General features: G+C 46.6%; 2 protein-coding genes across 2 annotated transcripts; one reads left to right on the plus strand and one right to left on the minus strand.

Moving 5' to 3' along the window:
- Positions 1–13,885: 13,885 nt before the first annotated feature.
- Positions 13,886–16,971, plus strand: CCR75_005659 (uncharacterized protein; the record flags this gene model as incomplete). Its single annotated transcript, XM_067963736.1, has 6 exons — positions 13,886–14,637; positions 14,710–15,219; positions 15,293–15,405; positions 15,467–15,566; positions 15,633–16,163; positions 16,219–16,971. Exons 2-6 carry the CDS (start codon positions 14,998–15,000, stop codon positions 16,969–16,971), a joined length of 1,719 nt encoding a protein of 572 aa, XP_067818487.1. The 5' UTR covers positions 13,886–14,637; positions 14,710–14,997.
- CCR75_005660 (uncharacterized protein) lies at positions 14,468–14,878 on the minus strand (the record flags this gene model as incomplete). Its single annotated transcript, XM_067963737.1, has 2 exons — positions 14,468–14,658; positions 14,710–14,878. The coding sequence occupies 2 exons, from the start codon at positions 14,876–14,878 to the stop codon at positions 14,468–14,470; spliced, it is 360 nt and encodes a 119-aa protein (XP_067818064.1).
- Positions 16,972–17,701: the final 730 nt, after the last annotated feature.

Here is a 17,701-nt window from a genome sequence, read left to right on the forward strand (position 1 = left end):
GATGATGATTTCATCGTACTGAATTTTGGATGAAAATTTTGATGTCATCCTAGGTTTACCTTGGCTCAGAAAGTATGAGCCAAGAATCAGCTGGCAGTATCGATCCGTGAAGATGCCTGACACTTGTTCATCAGATGGCCATCTGGTGAACGTTTTGGAGCGTTCCCAAGCGTGTGGATGTACTACGAGTGAATGCGATGGCCTCACTTGTGGTACGGTCCTTGGTACGACTGCACAAGATCACAGTGTGATGACTAATCACACTGTGGAGTCAACTGCCGGCGGCTGTGCGAATGCACAGGTAGCGCCGAAGGTTCACCACTCGAATAAGTCGAGTGGATTGAGACATGAATGTACGCCTAGTGGGCGACATCCAAAGAAGATACCAGTTTTCCAAAAGAGACAACACAATGATCCTAGGTCGAGTAAAGAGTCGACCGTAGAGGGCCCGACTGTGATAGCGCAATCACAGTCGGTGAACGTTGAGGAAATAAGTGCCCACGTATTTGAGGAGAAATCTCCTTAAAATGGTTAATGCTAAAGTGACTAGACTTCAGCATCCCGAGGGATTAACCCCTCGGCAGCATGTGGACAAATACCAGAAAGAAACCGAGACATTAAATGTCTTGGTTAATGACAAATTAAGAGTAGGCGCTTATTCTCTTGATCTGTATGCGCCTCCGAAGTTAACTTCGGATATAACTCAATTACTTACCCGAGAACGAAACGGTTCGTGAGAGATCTGCATAGTGATAGAATCAAGCAGATCTGCGTACTCGTCACAGAGGACGAATACGTAACCGATGTTCGGTCAGCGGTAACTTTCCAGAGAAAGAACGGGTTCTCAGCAGCTCATCGATGTAAGAAAGTGTCCTCGATGTGAAGACTCGGATTGAAAGATATACTACTCAATCCAAGGAGTTTCTTAAGAAAAATCCTTTATACAAGAATTGATTAAATTCAGGGATGTATTACCTGAAATAGTTCCATGCGAGTTGCCTAAGGATAAAGGCACTCGACATGAGATCGAGCCCAAACCGGGCTCGAAGTACTGTGTCATGAAGCAGTGGCCACTGCCTCGTGAACATGTACTTGCAATCGATAAATTCTTTATCGATCGATTAAAGCGGACCGTGTAAGGGAGTAAACCTCCCCACATAGCTCTCCGACGTTATGTGTGCGAGAGGCCACAGGAGGGTGGCGGATAGTGCACGCATTCAAAAAATGAATGCTGCAACAGTACCGGCTCAAACGCCGATACCTAGAAAAGACGTAATCATAGATGGTATGTCTAAGAGTACGATCTTTTCGTCTATGGATCTGATGGATGGGTTCTATCAAATCCTTATGCGTGAACGGGACATCCCGTACACAGCAGTGCGCACTCCCAGTGGGATGCTCTGGGATTGGCTCGTAATGCCACAGGGGCTTAGTAACGCCCCTGCATCATTCAATAGATGCGTAACGAATCTGTTGGGACCGGTGCGACAATTCGCATCGAGTTATTTCGACGATATATTCGTCCATAGCCGGGCTATGGACGGAAAGACGGAATCAAACTCCCCAAACTCACGACGTCAGGTTGCGACACACAGGAGAAAGCGGAAGTGCACGTTAATAAAATGAATGTACAACGGTACCGGCTCAAATGCCGATACCTAGAAAAGACTCAATCATAAATGGTATGTCTAAGAGTACCATCTTTTCGTCTATGGATCTGATGGATGAATTTTATCAGATACTTATGCGTGAACGGGACATCCCGTACACAGCAGTGCGCACTCCCAGTGGGATGCTCTGGAATTGGCTCGTAATGCCACAGGGGCTTAGTAACGCCCCTGCATCATTCAATAGATACGTAACGAATCTGTTGAGACCGGTGCGAGAATCCTTTGAGGGCATCAAGCAAAGCTTAATGCAATTGCCCGTCTTGGCGATTGCAGATCAAGACAGACCATTCCATGTGATCTGTGACGCCAGCGATTTCGCAGTCGGGTGTGTGTGAGTGCAATACGATACGGACGGCGCGGAGCGCGCCGTCTGTTACCAATCGCGTCAGCTGCAACCAGCTGAACGCAATTACCCAGTGCATGACAAGGAACTCCTTTTCATGAAAAATGCACTGTCTAAATATTTAGGGTCTATCTCCTAGGAGATTGACCGTTCATCGTATATACGGACCATGCGTTATTACGCACGGCCGTAAACAGCCCACAACTCTCGTAAGAGAATGGCGAGGTGGCTATCCTTCTTTGCAGAGTATAAATACTCCGTGAAATTTAAACCAGGACGACTTAATGTCGTCGCTGATGCGTTATTATGACAACCCGATTTCGAGCCGGCTGCGCACTCCAATACTGAAAATAATCCCACTGTTGTAACGCTCATTGCAAGTGTTCCGTCGTCAACTTATTTGATGACATAAAGAAAACCAACTCCGTAGATAAAGACCTTCTGCATTTAATGTATGATCTGATGAATCCAGTCAATAAAACTTTTAAAGATTTACCGGCTTTATATCGATCGTCATCCGATCGATACACAACACGCAACGGCTTACTGTACTACACAGCCGTTGCCGGCGACACTCCACGTGTCGTCGTCCCAACTCACAATGATTTGCGCTTGCGCATCATGTATGAGTGTCACGATACACCAACAAGTGGGCATCGTGGACGTGAGAAAACTTATCTCACAGTAAGTCGCGACTTTTACTGGCCCAGCCGCTTGCGAGGTGTGTCAACGGGTGAAGCCTAGCCCTTCGTCCCGTGCACCTTTACAAGCTCTACCACTTCCAGCAGAATGTTGGCAGTCCGTATCTTAGGACTTCGTCTTCGGATCCCCGAAGACGATCACAAAAAAATGGAATCCTTGGTTTTACAGACAGATTCAGCAAGATGGTACATCTTATTGCAGTACCAGAGTCAATTACGGCTCCGGGCTATGCCCGTGTCTTTATCGACACGGTATTCGAACTTCACGGTTTACCCTTGAACTGGTCTCGGACAGCGATCCACAGTTCACGTCGGAGGTTTGGCAATTCGTGTTCCGATCTCTCGGAACACGGCTGCCTATGTCAACGTCTGATCATCCAGAGACAGATAGTTAGACGGACCCCGTACATCGCAAGCTCAAACAGATACTTCGAGGTTACGTCCAATCGTATCCGAATTGGAGCGCGTTATTACCGATAGTCGAATTCGGCATCAACAATTCGGTGCATGCGTCTACAACGCATACACCGTTCTTCGTGAATGGCTTACGTCATCCACGCATACTTACCCAATTAGAGAGATCCTCGATTTTCAGGGGGTGGACTCGCACGAGCAAACCAGTTATTGATCATGCTCATCACGCGTCGAAATTACCAACGACGCGAATGATGTCGATGTCGAAGCAATTGACATCGAAGAAAAGAAAGATCTCATGACAGGGCGCACAAAGCGCACTGAAAAAGACCAAACAAATGAGTCAGCAGAGGAATTTTTGCTGTCTCGAGAATCAATAGTCCATTTCGTACAGAATTCCATTGCTAACGCAGTGGACCGTCAAAAACGGAAGGCAGACAAACATGGAAGAGCAAATGTTCTTTCATCTAAAATAAAATGACCTAGTACTACTCTCTACGGTAAACTTACCTAAGCGTGTAGTCACTAATGTGGGTAGCAGTAAGCTACTACCCAAGTTCATTGGGCCATTCCGTGTTCCGCATCGTAGAAGCAATGCGTACACAATAGAATAGCCACGAAGGATGCGAACGCATCCTACGTTTTACATTGGTCGGCTCCGGCCGTACCATCAGTACGCGTTTCTTCTGCGGACGGATCTGACCACCCGTCTCAAGAATCCCCAAAAGATTCTTGTGATCACGAACCAGACTCTCATGTTGAGTCGGGAGATTATTATGCCGAATCCGAAATTCCTCGAAATCGCGATGAGCTGACGACAGCTCGTCACAAAGAGCGCGATACTTCCGTTCGTACTCCAACATTAGAACGCACTTTTCGAACGGTCTTCCAACCGTTCGATACGGTAAGTCCGCACCGTCTACTCCAACGAGTGACGCTTGCCGCGCTCGTGATCAGGACCCTTCTCCAACACATGGAGGAAGTGGTCGAGTTTGTCGATCTTCGGCTCTAGATCCGACACATAGGTCGGATCTAATTTTCCCTCCTCCACAACCAGTGGTGGATTCCCACGGTATTCAACGTTTCCTTGTGGAACGCATCGTAAACCACCGTGATGTGAAGAGGCAGCGACCGAGTTATCTTGTTCGCTGGCGCGGTTATCCATCTTCGCATGACAGCTGTGAGCCTCGTTCCCAGCTGGTTGTTGACGTTGAGAGCCTCGTCCGTCAAGTATGACCCATCCGATGGATCAGAAGGTCCATCAGAAACCACACACCCGTGGCCTCTGTATGTCGATTGCAAAACGTCAATCGCATCGCGCATCTCGATCGAAGTGCGAGCCCTTTCACAGGGCGAAAAAAGGGAATAAACATCCCGTTTCACTCGTTTCGTGTTGTCGACACAACACGGAAAGGGATCACCCCACGTGAGGCATGGAAGTCCTGCCTCACGAGACAACCGATGCACTTTGAATCTTGCACCGGATGGAGTTCGTTTTTCAAACTTAACGCAAATCGCGTTAATTGTTCGAAGCCAGGCTTCGCGTCCAATGTCTTTGACATTGCGAATAAACGCGTTCCAGGCTTACATCAACGAGCTTTTATCCCGCTTATTGTTGCCACTATACCATCGATGCTTAAAAAATCATCGGGTTAAAAAACTTCTCAGCGCGAAAGTTCTTCGCGCTTGGATCAAGGCCATGTAGCTTTGTCGCAATAAATAATGATATTCATTGTGAGGAGTAGCCTCTTTCGTAGCCTCTTTCGAGTGCAGACAATAAATTGTCTCGTCTTGCCCCTGAAAAGAAGCTACGGCTTCTTTTTAGGGGCAAGACGAGACATTTTAATGTCTGCACTCCCTGAGTGGTACCCACTGAAGCAGCGGTACCACAAGAACTTTTATTACGATGGATTACGCCACCGTCATCACCACACAGAGGAATAAGTGCGAGTGACGGCACGGGAGACGGTGTTGGCGAGAAGGATTCATCCTCATCGTCGGAACCAAACATGCTATAGTGAATGCCATTAGCGCGACTATCCCATTGAGCCTCTGATTCGAAGGCTCATAATCGGTCGCCTGACGACGTTCAAGCGACTGTTCCACTCTCCTCGAGTCTGCCATCTCGTCCGACTCGAATTCATAATCGACCGCCAAAGAGTGGTCGCATTTACGTGGTGACTCAACAAGTGCACCCGAAGTTAGTGTTGTGGGAAAAGTTGATACTTTGGCAGACGCTATGTCTCTCGCAAGAGACAATAATGCGTCGCCCGCGGCTGCATGTACCGCAGCCGAAGGCGCCGCACTTTTCGCACACCGCATGGACTCGATAACCATGCGATAGAATTGTAAATGATGGTTCTGACCAATCAACATCGTTTTCACTTAAGTGGTCTTATAGTGACCACTCTATTCATTGACAGTTAGAGTGATTGTCGTTTAAGGGTGGGGGGAGATGTAACAAGGTGTATCGTTACATTAAAGTAACACTTAAAGGTTGTTAATAAATATAGTATCTAAAAGGTAGATAATATCTGGAGAATATTACTTTACTTGGTAATATTCTGAAAATTTATCCATTGGTAAATATAGGCCATTATATCTTCTTGCTCCGCGGTCCAGTCAGCACTGAACGCGCGCGAAGAGAGAGACACATATGACTGTATTACATGTTTTGTATTAAAATATAATTAAAGTAGATAAAAACAGAAGAACTGAATTTATTATTTCAAATATAATTTACGATTAACCCTCTTAAAAGCAAGTATAATAAAGAGAGTCTTCCTCAGCACGTAGTAGTGGACGTGAAGTGACGTGTGGTACCACTTGCACTGAAGCAGTGCAAAGTGAACTTGCACTGAAGCAGAACAAGTCGGCAAAGCCAATTAAAAAAAAAATGAATGTAATTACATTAAGTTTTATCCAAAGGCCCTCTGAAGAAGTGTTTTAAAGGAAGTTCACACTGCACTACTAGTGCAAGTGGTACCACACGGCACCACGTCCACTAAGAAGTGCGAAGAAGACTCTCTGAAGCATACAGGCGGTAAAGACCGTTAAACGAAAATTTATATGAATAAGAAAATCAAGTTCTTCTATTTCATCTACTTAATTATATACTAATACAAAACATGTAATAAAGTCATATCTGTCTCTCTCTTCGCGCGCATCCAGCGCTGACTAGACCGCAGAACAACAAGAGATAATGGCCTATATCTACCAATGGATAAACTTTCAGAATATTACCAAGTAAAGTAATATTCTCCAGATATTATCTACCTTTTAGATACTATATTTATTAACAACCTTTAAGTGTTACTTTAATGTAACGATACACCTTGTTACATCTCCCCCCACCCTTAAACGACAATCACTCTAACTGTCAATGAATAGAGTGGTCACTATAAGACCACTTAAGTGAAAACGATGTTGATTGGTCAGAACCATAATTTACAATTCTATCGCATGGTTATCGAGTCCATGCGGTGTGCGAAAAGTGCGGCGCCTTCGGCTGCGGTACATGCAGCCGCAGGCGACGCATTATTGTCTCTTGCGAGAGACATAGCGTCTGCCAAAGTATCAACTTTTCCCACAACACTAACTTCGGGTGCACTTGTTGAGTCACCACGTAAATGCGACCACTCTTTGGCGGTCGATTATGAATTCGAGTCGGACGAGATGGCAGACTCGAGGAGAGTGGAATAGTCGCTTGAACGTCGTCAGGCGACCGATTATGAGCCTTCGAATCAGAGGCTCAATGGGATAGTCGCGCTAATGGCATTCACTATAGCATGTTTGGTTCCGACGATGAGGATGAATCCTTCTCGCCAACACCGTCTCCCGTGCCGTCACTCGCACTTATTCATCTGTGTGGTGATGACGGTGGCGTAAGCCATCGTAATAAAAGTTCTTGTGGTACCCCTGCTTCAGTGGGTACCACTCAGGGAGTGCAGACATTAAAATGTCTCGTCTTGCCCCTAAAAAGAAGCCGTAGCTTCTTTTCAGGGGCAAGACGAGACAATTTATTGTCTGCACTCGAAAGAGGCTACGAAAGAGGCTACTCCTCACAATGAATATCATTATTTATTGCGACAAAGCTACATGGCCTTGATCCAAGCGCGAAGAACTTTCGCGCTGAGAAGTTTTTTAACCCGATGATTTTTTAAGCATCGATGGTATAGTGGCAACAATAAGCGGGATAAAAGCTCGTTGATGTAAGCCTGGAACGCGTTTATTCGCAATGTCAAAGACATTGGACGCGAAGCCTGGCTTCGAACAATTAACGCGATTTGCGTTAAGTTTGAAAAACGAACTCCATCCGGTGCAAGATTCAAAGTGCATCGGTTGTCTCGTGAGGCAGGACTTCCATGCCTCACGTGGGGTGATCCCTTTCCGTGTTGTGTCGACAACACGAAACGAGTGAAACGGGATGTTTATTCCCTTTCTTCGCCCTGTGAAAGGGCTCGCACTTCGATCGAGATGCGCGATGCGATTGACGTTTTGCAATCGACATACAGAGGCCACGGGTGTGTGGTTTCTGATGGACCTTCTGATCCATCGGATGGGTCATACTTGACGGACGAGGCCCTCAACGCCAACAACCAGCTGGGAACGAGGCTCACAGCTGTCATGCGAAGATGGATAACCGCGCCAGCGAACAAGATAACTCGGTCGCTGCCTCTTCACATCACGGTGGTTTACGATGCGTTCCACAAGGAAACGTTGAATACCGTGGGAATCCACCACTGGTTGTGGAGGAGGGAAAATTAGATCCGACCTATGTGTCGGATCTAGAGCCGAAGATCGACAAACTCGACCACTTCCTCCATGTGTTGGAGAAGGGTCCTGATCACGAGCGCGGCAAGCGTCACTCGTTGGAGTAGACGGTGCGGACTTACCGTATCGAACGGTTGGAAGACCGTTCGAAAAGTGCGTTCTAATGTTGGAGTACGAACGGAAGTATCGCGCTCTTTGTGACGAGCTGTCGTCAGCTCATCGCGATTTCGAGGAATTTCGGATTCGGCATAGTAATCGCCCGACTCAACATGAGAGTCTGGTTCGTGATCACAAGAATCTTTTGGGGATTCTTGAGACGGGTGGTCAGATCCGTCCGCAGAAGAGACGCGTACTGATGGTACGGCCGGAGCCGACCAATGTAAAACGTAGGATGCGTTTACATCCTTCGTGGCTATTCTATTGTGTACGCGTTGCTTCTACGATGCGGAACACGGAATGGCCCAATGAACTTGGGTAGTAGCTTACTGCTACCCACATTAGTGACTACACGCTTAGGTAAGTTTACCGTAGAGAGTAGTACTAGGTCATTTTATTTTAGATGAAAGAACATTTGCTCTTCCATGTTTGTCTGCCTTCCGTTTTTGACGGTCCACTGCGTTAGCAATGGAATTCTGTACGAAATGGACTATTGATTCTCGAGCCAGCAAAAATTTCTCTGCTGACTCATTTGTTTGGTCTTTTTCAGTGCGCTTTGTGCGCCCTGTCATGAGATCTTTCTTTTCTTCGATGTCAATTGCTTCGACATCGACATCATTCGCGTCGTTGGTAATTTCGACGCGTGATGAGCATGATCAATAACTGGTTTGCTCGTGCGAGTCCACCCCCCTGAAAATAGAGGATCTCTCTAATTGGGTAAGTATGCGTGGATGGCGTAAGCCATTCACGAAGAACGGGTGTATGCGTTGTAGACGCATGCACCGAATTGTTGATGCCGAATTCGACTATCGGTAATAACTCGCTCCAATTCGGATACGATTGGACGTAACCTCGAAGTATCTGTTTGAGCTTGCGATGTACGGGTTCCGTCTAACTATCTGTCTCTGGATGATCAGAAGTTGACATAGTCAGCCGTGTTCCGATCTCCGGAACACTGATAGCAAAACTCCGCCGTGAACCGTGGATCTCTATCGGAGACCAGTTCACGGGGAAATCCGTGGAGTCTGGATACCGTGTCGATAAAGACTCGCGCACAGCCCGGAGCCGTGATTGACTCTGGTACCACAGCAAGATGTACTATCTTGCTGAATCAGTCTACAAAAACAAGGATTCCATTTGTTTGTGATCGTCTTTAGCTTACCTTGGTTTTAGAGGGCGATTTTAATTCGGGGATCCGAAGACGAAGTCCTAAGATACGGACTGCCAACATTCCGCTGGAAGTGGTAGAGCTTGTAAAGGTGCACGGGACGAAGGGCTAGGCTTCACCCGTTGACACACCTCGCAAGCGGCTGGGCCAGTAAAAGTCGCGACTTACTGTGAGATAAGTTTTCTCACGTCCACGATGCCCACTTGTTGGTGTATCGTGACACTCATACATGATGCGCAAGCGCAAATCATTGTCAGTTGGGACGACGACACGTGGAGTGTTGCCGGCAACGGCTGTGTAGTACAGTAAGCCGTTGCGTGTTGTGTATCGATCGGATGACGATCGATATAAAGCCGGTAAATCTTTAAAAGTTTTATTGACTGGATTCATCAGATCATACATTAAATGCAGAAGGTCTTTATCTACGGAGTTGGCTTTCTTTATGTCATCAAATAAGTTGACGACGGAACACTTGCAATGAGCGTTGCAACAGTGGGATTATTTTCAGTATTGGAGTGCGCAGCCGGCTCGAAATCGGGTTGTCATAATAACGCATCAGCGACGACATTAAGTCGTCCTGGTTTAAATTTCACGGAGTATTTATACTCTGCAAAGAAGGATAGCCACCTCGCCGTTCTCTTACGAGAGTTGTGGGCTGTTTACGGCCGTGCGTAATAACGCATGGTCCGTATATACGATGAACGGTCAATCTCCGAGGAGATAGACCCTAAATGTTTAGACAGTGCATATTTCATGAAAATGAATTCCTTGTCATGCACTGGGTAATTGCGTTCAGCTGGTTGTAGCTGACGCGATTGGTAACAGACGGCGCGCTCCGCGCCGTCCGTATCGTATTGCATTTACACACACCCGACTGCGAAATCGCTGGCGTCATAGATCACATGGAATGGTCTGTCTTGATCTGCAATCGCCAAGACGGGTAATTGCATTAAGCTTTGCTTGATGCCCTCAAAGGAACGCTGACAATCAGCGTTCCATTAGCATTTCTCGTCTTTTTTAAAGAAACGAGAAAGATGAATTGTCATTTCGGCATAATTGCGTGAGTGCTTGTGCAGGTACGCCGCTAGCCCAAGGAATTTTCGAAGTCCCTTTAGATCGACTGGAACTGACCAGTTTGTAATTGCCTTGATCTTTTTGGGATCGGGGCGCACACCGTGTTTACCGGCGATGCACCTAAGAAGTTGGACTTTCGCTTGCAGCGAAATACACTTCATGGGATTAACGTACAACTTACGCTTTCGCATAAGTGTAAAAACCTGACGAACGTGAGTTTAGGAACTTCCACGTCCGTCTTTCCGTCCATAGCCCGGCTATGGACGAATATATCGTCGAAATAACTCGATGCGAATTGTCGCACCGGTCCCAACAGATTCGTTACGCATCTATTGAATGATGCAGGGGCGTTACTAAGCCCCTGTGGCATTACGAGCCAATCCCAGAGCATCCCACTGGGAGTGCGCACTGCTGTGTACGGGATGTCCCGTTCACGCATAAGGATCTGATAAAATTCTGCCATCAGATCCATAGACGAAAAGATGGTACTCTTAGACTATCATTTATGATTGAGTCTTTTCTAGGTATCGGCATTTGAGCCGGTACCGTTGTAGCATTCAGTTTATTGAATGCGTGCACTATCCGCCACCCTCCTGTGGCCTCTCGCACACAGAAAGTCGGAGAGCTATGTGGGGAGGTTTACTCCCTTACACGGTCCGCTTTAATCGATCGATAAAGAATTTATCGATTGCAAGTACATGTTCACGAGGCAGTAGCCACTGCTTCATGACACAGTACTTCGAGCCCGGTTTGGGCTCGATCTCATGTCGAGTGCCTTTATCCTTAGGCAACTCGCATGGAACTACTTCAGGTAATACATCCCTGAATTTAATCAATTCTTGTATAAAGGGTTTGTCTAAGTAACTCCTTGGATTGAGTAGTATATCTTTCAATCCGAGTCTTCACATCGAGGACACTTTCCTACATCGATGAGCTGCTGAGAACCCGTTCTTTCTCTGGAAAGTTACCGCTGACCGAACATCGGTTACGTATTCGTCCTCTGTGACGAGTATGCAGATCTGCTTGATGCTACCACTATGCAGATCTCTCACGAACCGTTTCGGTTCTCGGGATAGTAATTAAGTTATATCCGAAGTTAACTTCGGAGGCGTATACAGATCAAGAGAATAAGCGCCTACTCTTAATTTGTCATTAACCAAGACATTCAATGTCTCGGTTTCTTTCTGGTATTTGTCCACATGCTGCCGAGGGGTTAATCCCTCGGGATGCTGAAGTCTAGTCACTATAGCATTAACCATTTTGAGGAGATTTCTCCTCAAATACGTGGGCACTTATTCCCTCAACGTCTTCCGACTGTGATTGCGCTATCACAGTCGGGCCCTCTACGGTCGACTCTTTACTCGACCTAGGATCATTGTGTTGTCCCTTTTGGAAAACTGGTATCTTCTTTGGATGTCGCCCGCTAGGCGTACATTCATGTCGCAATCCACTCGACTTATTCGAGTGGTGAACCTTCGGCGCTACCTGTGCATTCGCACAGCCGCCGGCAGTTGACTCCACAGTGTGATTAGTCATCACACTGTGATCTTGTGCAGTCGTACCAAGGACCGTACCACAAGTGAGGCCATCGCATTCACTCGTAGTACATCCACACGCTTGGGAACGCTCCAAAACGTTCACCAGATGGCCATCTGATGAACAAGTGTCAGGCATCTTCACGGATCGATACTGCCAGCTGATTCTTGGCTCATACTTTCTGAGCCAAGGTAAACCTAGGATGACATTAAAATTTTCATCCAAAATTCAGTACGATGAAATCATCATCATACTGCAAATCTTTAAACGAGTTGTGAAATATCACTACGCGTTTCATTACTGTTATCGATGCGCCGGTCGCTAGACGCACTGTCATCCTCATTGGAGGGATGTCGCGCTCAACATATTTGAGCCTACGACCGTCTAGCGACTGGCGACGAATAAAGTTTTTCGACGCCCCACAGTCCACTAGGGCTCTAAGTGACAAATCATTTGTCGCTTTAAGGTGATGAGGGATACCTCATCGCCAGGTGCAGAGACACATAATGATTGTGTGTCTGGAGCAACTTTCGTCAAGAGATTTGCAAATTCTCTTGAGGTTGCTTGATCAGAAGGCCGTTTTTGGTGGTCCACCTCGCTGTTGCGATTTCGCAACAACGTCGGACCCGCGACCGTTGCCCTTTTTGGCACTCAGTCTATAAGTACGTTCAGCACCTCTCGGTACGAGCGTGGGGCACTACACTCATGAGCGTAGTGACCTAACTTTTGACGGTGATTGCATTTCTACAATCGCTTGTTAATCGAAAAGCGAGGTCTCTCGCTTTCGGCATAAGAGAGGTCCATCGGTTCTGGAACTCCAAGCTCGTGTCGTCTTGGAGGACGATTCGATGACAAATTAGGTTGAGCCTGTCTAAAGCTAAAGCTCTCCTGTTCCGCAGCGGATATTGCTTCTTCAAGCGGATCTAGGTCCAAGTAGATCAGAAGGGTCTTCATGGGACCATCCGTAAGACATTGCATCAACACCGTAATCGTGGTTGTTCGTGATACAACTCGCCAAGAGTCGTATGTGCTGGGCATAAGCGTGGACATCACGCTTGCCTTGCTTGATTTTCAGAAGCTCTGATCGAGCTCTGAACTCAGACCTAGGCGGTTCAAACGTCTGTTTGAGCCGGGCTTTAAAGCCTCTAGCGACCCGAAGACATATGGGTCGCGCAACTTAAGGCCTAGTGCCCAAGTTTTGACACGACCTGCCAAATTTGACTGAGCGAATGCGACTTGCGCTTGCTCGACGATGTGACGAGCCTTTATAGCATCGTTTAATTCGACGAACAACCTTAAAAGGGAGTCCTCTTCGACTCCGCAATTTTTAGATGTCTATCTTCAAGGTTTCCGGACGACGCGCGGGTCTGTACATGTTGCAACCTCAACAGTTCTGCGTGTTGAGAGCCTTGCTGATTCAGCAAGGCTACCTTTTTCTTCGCCTCGTCAAGTTCATGTTGTATGAACTTGGCGATGGCTGAATGGAGGGCATCTCTGTCCAAACCGGACAGCATGGCCAGGATGGCATCATTTGCTACGGTCGAACGAATGAGTTCGACCGCACTCCATTCTATGTCACTTAAAAAGGAGTAGCTACCACGCGAAACGTGATACGTTATCATCTGACCTGTCCATGCTAGATGATAGAACTGTGGTCATTGGACGGACTACAAAGTGCTACCAGGTGTAATAAGGCACTGCCGACTTGTACTGCTTCAGTACAAGTCCACTTCGCACTGCTTCAGTGCGACTGGTCCCTCACGTCACTTCACGTACACTAGTACGTGCAGAGGAAGACTATCTTTACAACACTTGCTTCAAAGAGTATTAAAAGTATACTGTATTTAAGATAATTAATTTTTTAAGTTTCTTTTTTCATTTTTTTAATTTAATTATATACTAATACAAAACATGTAAAAAAAAGTCTTACCTGTCTTTTTCTTTGCGCGCGTCCAGTGCTGACTGGACCGCGGAGAAAGTAGATATAATGGCCTATATCTACCTATGGATAAGCTTTCCGAATATTATTATGTAAAGTAATATTCTCCAAATATTATCTACCTTTGAATAATATATATAAATAAGAACCTTTAAGTGTTAATTTCATGTTTTGATAAACCGTCACGAGAGTGCAACGTGAAATTGTACTGAAGCAGTTCAAGTCGGCAGTGTTTTGTCACCGGGCCCAGTATTTGTAAAGAAACCTGCGTAAATAAGGGGCAATGGCGAATGCCAATGGTTGGAGCACGGGAGTGTCATGAGATGGTACGTACTGGTCTTCTGCTCGCTCTGAAAGGTAATACGAATTTCTTGGATCAATGTGCAGTCCACTGGTTCCCAGCGCGAGACCGACGTACAAGATCGACATCCTAGGAAACGTACCTGAGCGGAGATACCGGGACTTTGGGCGTGGCTGCGTGTGTCGTGGCGGCTTGGCTGGCGGCTGTGGGTGAGAGCATCAAAGACTGACAAATGCCGTGAAGCGCCCGTCGGAAGGCCGGAGCTAGCATTATGCTGGCTCAGGTTTCTCGGTAGGGCGTAGGGGTGACGCCCCTACCCGACTAGGATTCGCTTTAATGAAAGTTATCTTTTAAATAGATTTTCTGTACATTAACGCGTAAACAGCGACCGGTCACTTGTCCCTAATTTTATGCAGATGACGTTCCAATTCAGCTTCGTTGCGGCCGAAACCTTGTAAACGTAGAGTCGAGTTCTGGTACGCAAGCATGGCGCTGCCCAAAGTGCCAATAATGCCTGTAAACCACATTCCACGGCGCGCCAGGCTGCGATCTAATTGATGGGCTAGCAATGGCGACAGCAATACTAAGCAATGGTCGAGTAGTTATTATTAGCTCAGCGTGGTAAACAACGCACCGACAATGTGCCCGAGTGGAAAGCATGCCACGCCCACAATCACGCTTTGAATATAATCGGCCTGACTTATGTTGCTCCGTACTTGCTGAAACGTTGGCTCTTCGTAGATGACCGGAAACCGCGGAACGTGGGGATCGTGGAGCATCGGCTGGTCCCTTTTGGTGTTCATTCTAATTTTTTGGCTTCCACTGGAATAAATTTCTGATACATGTATTACAATTTCACTCGGCCTAAATACGACTCAATATACATTTGCAGCAGCCATAAGCAGAATTTGTTCCTCGATCGATGGACGAAATATATGCCGTAAAGAAAACGCAATTCTTGGGAAAGCCCGTTAGCTTCGTATGCCAAAATGGCAATGGACCGTGTCCTCTTTTGGCAATTGCCAATGTTTTGCTACTGCGTGGCTATTTATCGCTTGATAAGGTTGTTGAGCCCTTGGGCTACGTTAGCGCCTTTAACCTAATGCAACTCGTGCGCCGCCGCTTGATCGATACAAATCCACCGGTGCGTTAAGTCTTTGCAATCAGCGTTTGTGCTGGACTTTCTTAAGCTGAATGACCTCATACTTGATGCGTAGCTAACCAATACAAGCGAGCTGCAGCGACTGACGCAAGAGAAAACGCTTGAGGATGTGGCGGAATTGTTACCCACGATGTTGGTAGGGCTGGACGTTAACGTGCGCTTTCATAGGTGAGATAGTTAGTTTCATTATGAAAGATGTTTCAATAGTTAATGTGGCCGTGCTACCCAGAATTACAGACTTTGAGTACACGGTTGTGTGCGCGGCATTTGACATGCTGGATATTGTTATGGTGCACGGATGGTTACTGGATGAGCAAGACGAAAAAACGGTGCGACGGTTATTAAAGCTGCATGCTGACGCACCTCAAGTCTAATTTGCCTGTCGATTATTGAAGATGAAGGTAGTGGGAAATAAGTCATACAATGAGTTAATTGAGCGCCTGGTTGACTACCGAGCTTTGCTCATGGCGGAAGAAGCGAATGCGAAGCAGGCTGCCGAATTTTCGTCGTTAGATACTGCAGTCAGGCAAGATGGTGACGAAGGGGCTGAAGTAGCACTGCAACTTTCGCCTTTAGCGACACAAACGATAGGGTTTGAGACCCTGTCGATTGATGCTAACTCAACCCATGCTACGTCTACGTCAAATTGTGTACAGTCGCCACATTCGGTCATGTCACAGACGTCACCTACAAAAAGTCCTTCGCAGCAGACGGTGGAAACGATGATGAAAGAGCGCCACATCAGCGACGCCGATGCGCTGGATACGGCAAATACTTTGTTAGAGGAGGGGCCGATATTGGAAGAATTTTTTAACTTGACAGCCAACCAACTCACATACTATGGGCTCGTTAGGCTGCATGAAGGAATCCGGGAACGCCAATTGTGTGTATTCTTCCGCAATAATCACTTTTCGACACTCTTTAAGGTACGTGGATATGTCACATTTTTAAGCAGTCCGAGTTGTGTTAACGCGGCCTTAGTTCGGAGGCGCATTATATCTCCTCGTTACTGACGCAGGATACCTAGACGAGTCGACGGTTGTCTGGGAACTGCTGGACGAAATTGACGGCGATACGGCGTTTCTGGACGCTCAATTCCATTCTGTGACGTCTTCGGAACAGCAGCAAAAAATCTTTACACATCAAAAGCAGCTGCGAGAGCCGATGGAAAGTGAAGAGCAGCATTTGCGGAAATCTAGGGAAGTGACACTTTCAGGAGGTAGTTCTCCTTTATGCGGCCGTGAGCTGGTGACCAATAATGACAATGCGGCCACGGCCGCTAAAAGAAACAGCGGGTTGTATGAAAAAGAAGTGAGTGAATATGTTGATGACGACTATCTCTTAGCGCTAACGTTTCAGCGAGAAGAAGAAGAATTGTCGCGTGGAAGCAGGAGCATCTTGCCTTCTGCATCACGTCACTCCTTGCAGCTTGATAAAGGAAATTGCGACATCAGCAGCACCAAGGTACCGGCTCGAGTTAAGGGTGATGAGAGTAGATTTACCAATGAAAGTGAAAGTCTTTCTAGTGCTGCGTATAGACAAGCAATACATATGTCAGAGGAAGAGCTTGAGTTGCAGCGGCAGACCGAGCGCAATTATCAGGAGAAAAAATGGCAGGAAGATGCACTCACGCGGCAGTACCATCAGGAGCAAGAGCGATTACGCAAACAGCAGCGTGTTCGTGGTGGGCAGCGGCGAACATCTTCCGAACTCGCTAACTGCATCATTACTTAAATTTTTAAGCAAGTAGAATGGGTGACATAATCGTGTTTAATTCATTAATATCAATTATTAAATTCGATCCGCATCTTCTATCTATACTTTTATGAATGTCGTCAACACCCCGGAAGAGCTTTTGTGCTCATAATCACTGAAACAAGTTTGATCGAATTTAGAATCGTCAATACTGGATTCAATATTCTCACTCGCATCTTTGCTTGTACTGGCTCGACTTGACGAGGCTGGCGACGCTTTCAACTCGCCCCCAGAATCTAACGATACAAGGGTACTACTGTTCACTTCTGAATCGAGTGGGCGTACATAGTCAAAGCCGGTAAAGTCCCTTTCAAAGCAACTAGCAATTTCATTTGGTGCATAAATTGTGTGAGGCTGCTCCGTAAAATGCGAATCAAAATTAGCTACAAGTGTCTCACCAGGAGGTCTAGGCACAAGTGGCGGCTTCAGTTTGCGGTCCAATACTTGATTCCAGTCAATGCCATTAAAAAACTCATGTGTTTTCAGTTCTGAAATTCCTCCATGATATCCAAGTCTGTCTCGCTGACGTTTTTGAAGCAAAGCCACGAGTAAGCTTTTCAATTCAGGGGACATATTATTCGGGTAGCGCACAGGCTGATACAAAATTCGCTGATGCGTACTCTTCTGACTGGAATGTGCCAGGTAGAATGGTGGATAACCAGCCTGCAGCTCGAAAAGAATGCAGCCAAATTGCCACAAATCAACTGGT

This window comes from Bremia lactucae, linkage group LG6, assembly GCF_004359215.1.
Source record: "Bremia lactucae strain SF5 linkage group LG6, whole genome shotgun sequence".
Classification (NCBI taxonomy): Eukaryota; Oomycota; class Peronosporomycetes; order Peronosporales; family Peronosporaceae; genus Bremia; species Bremia lactucae.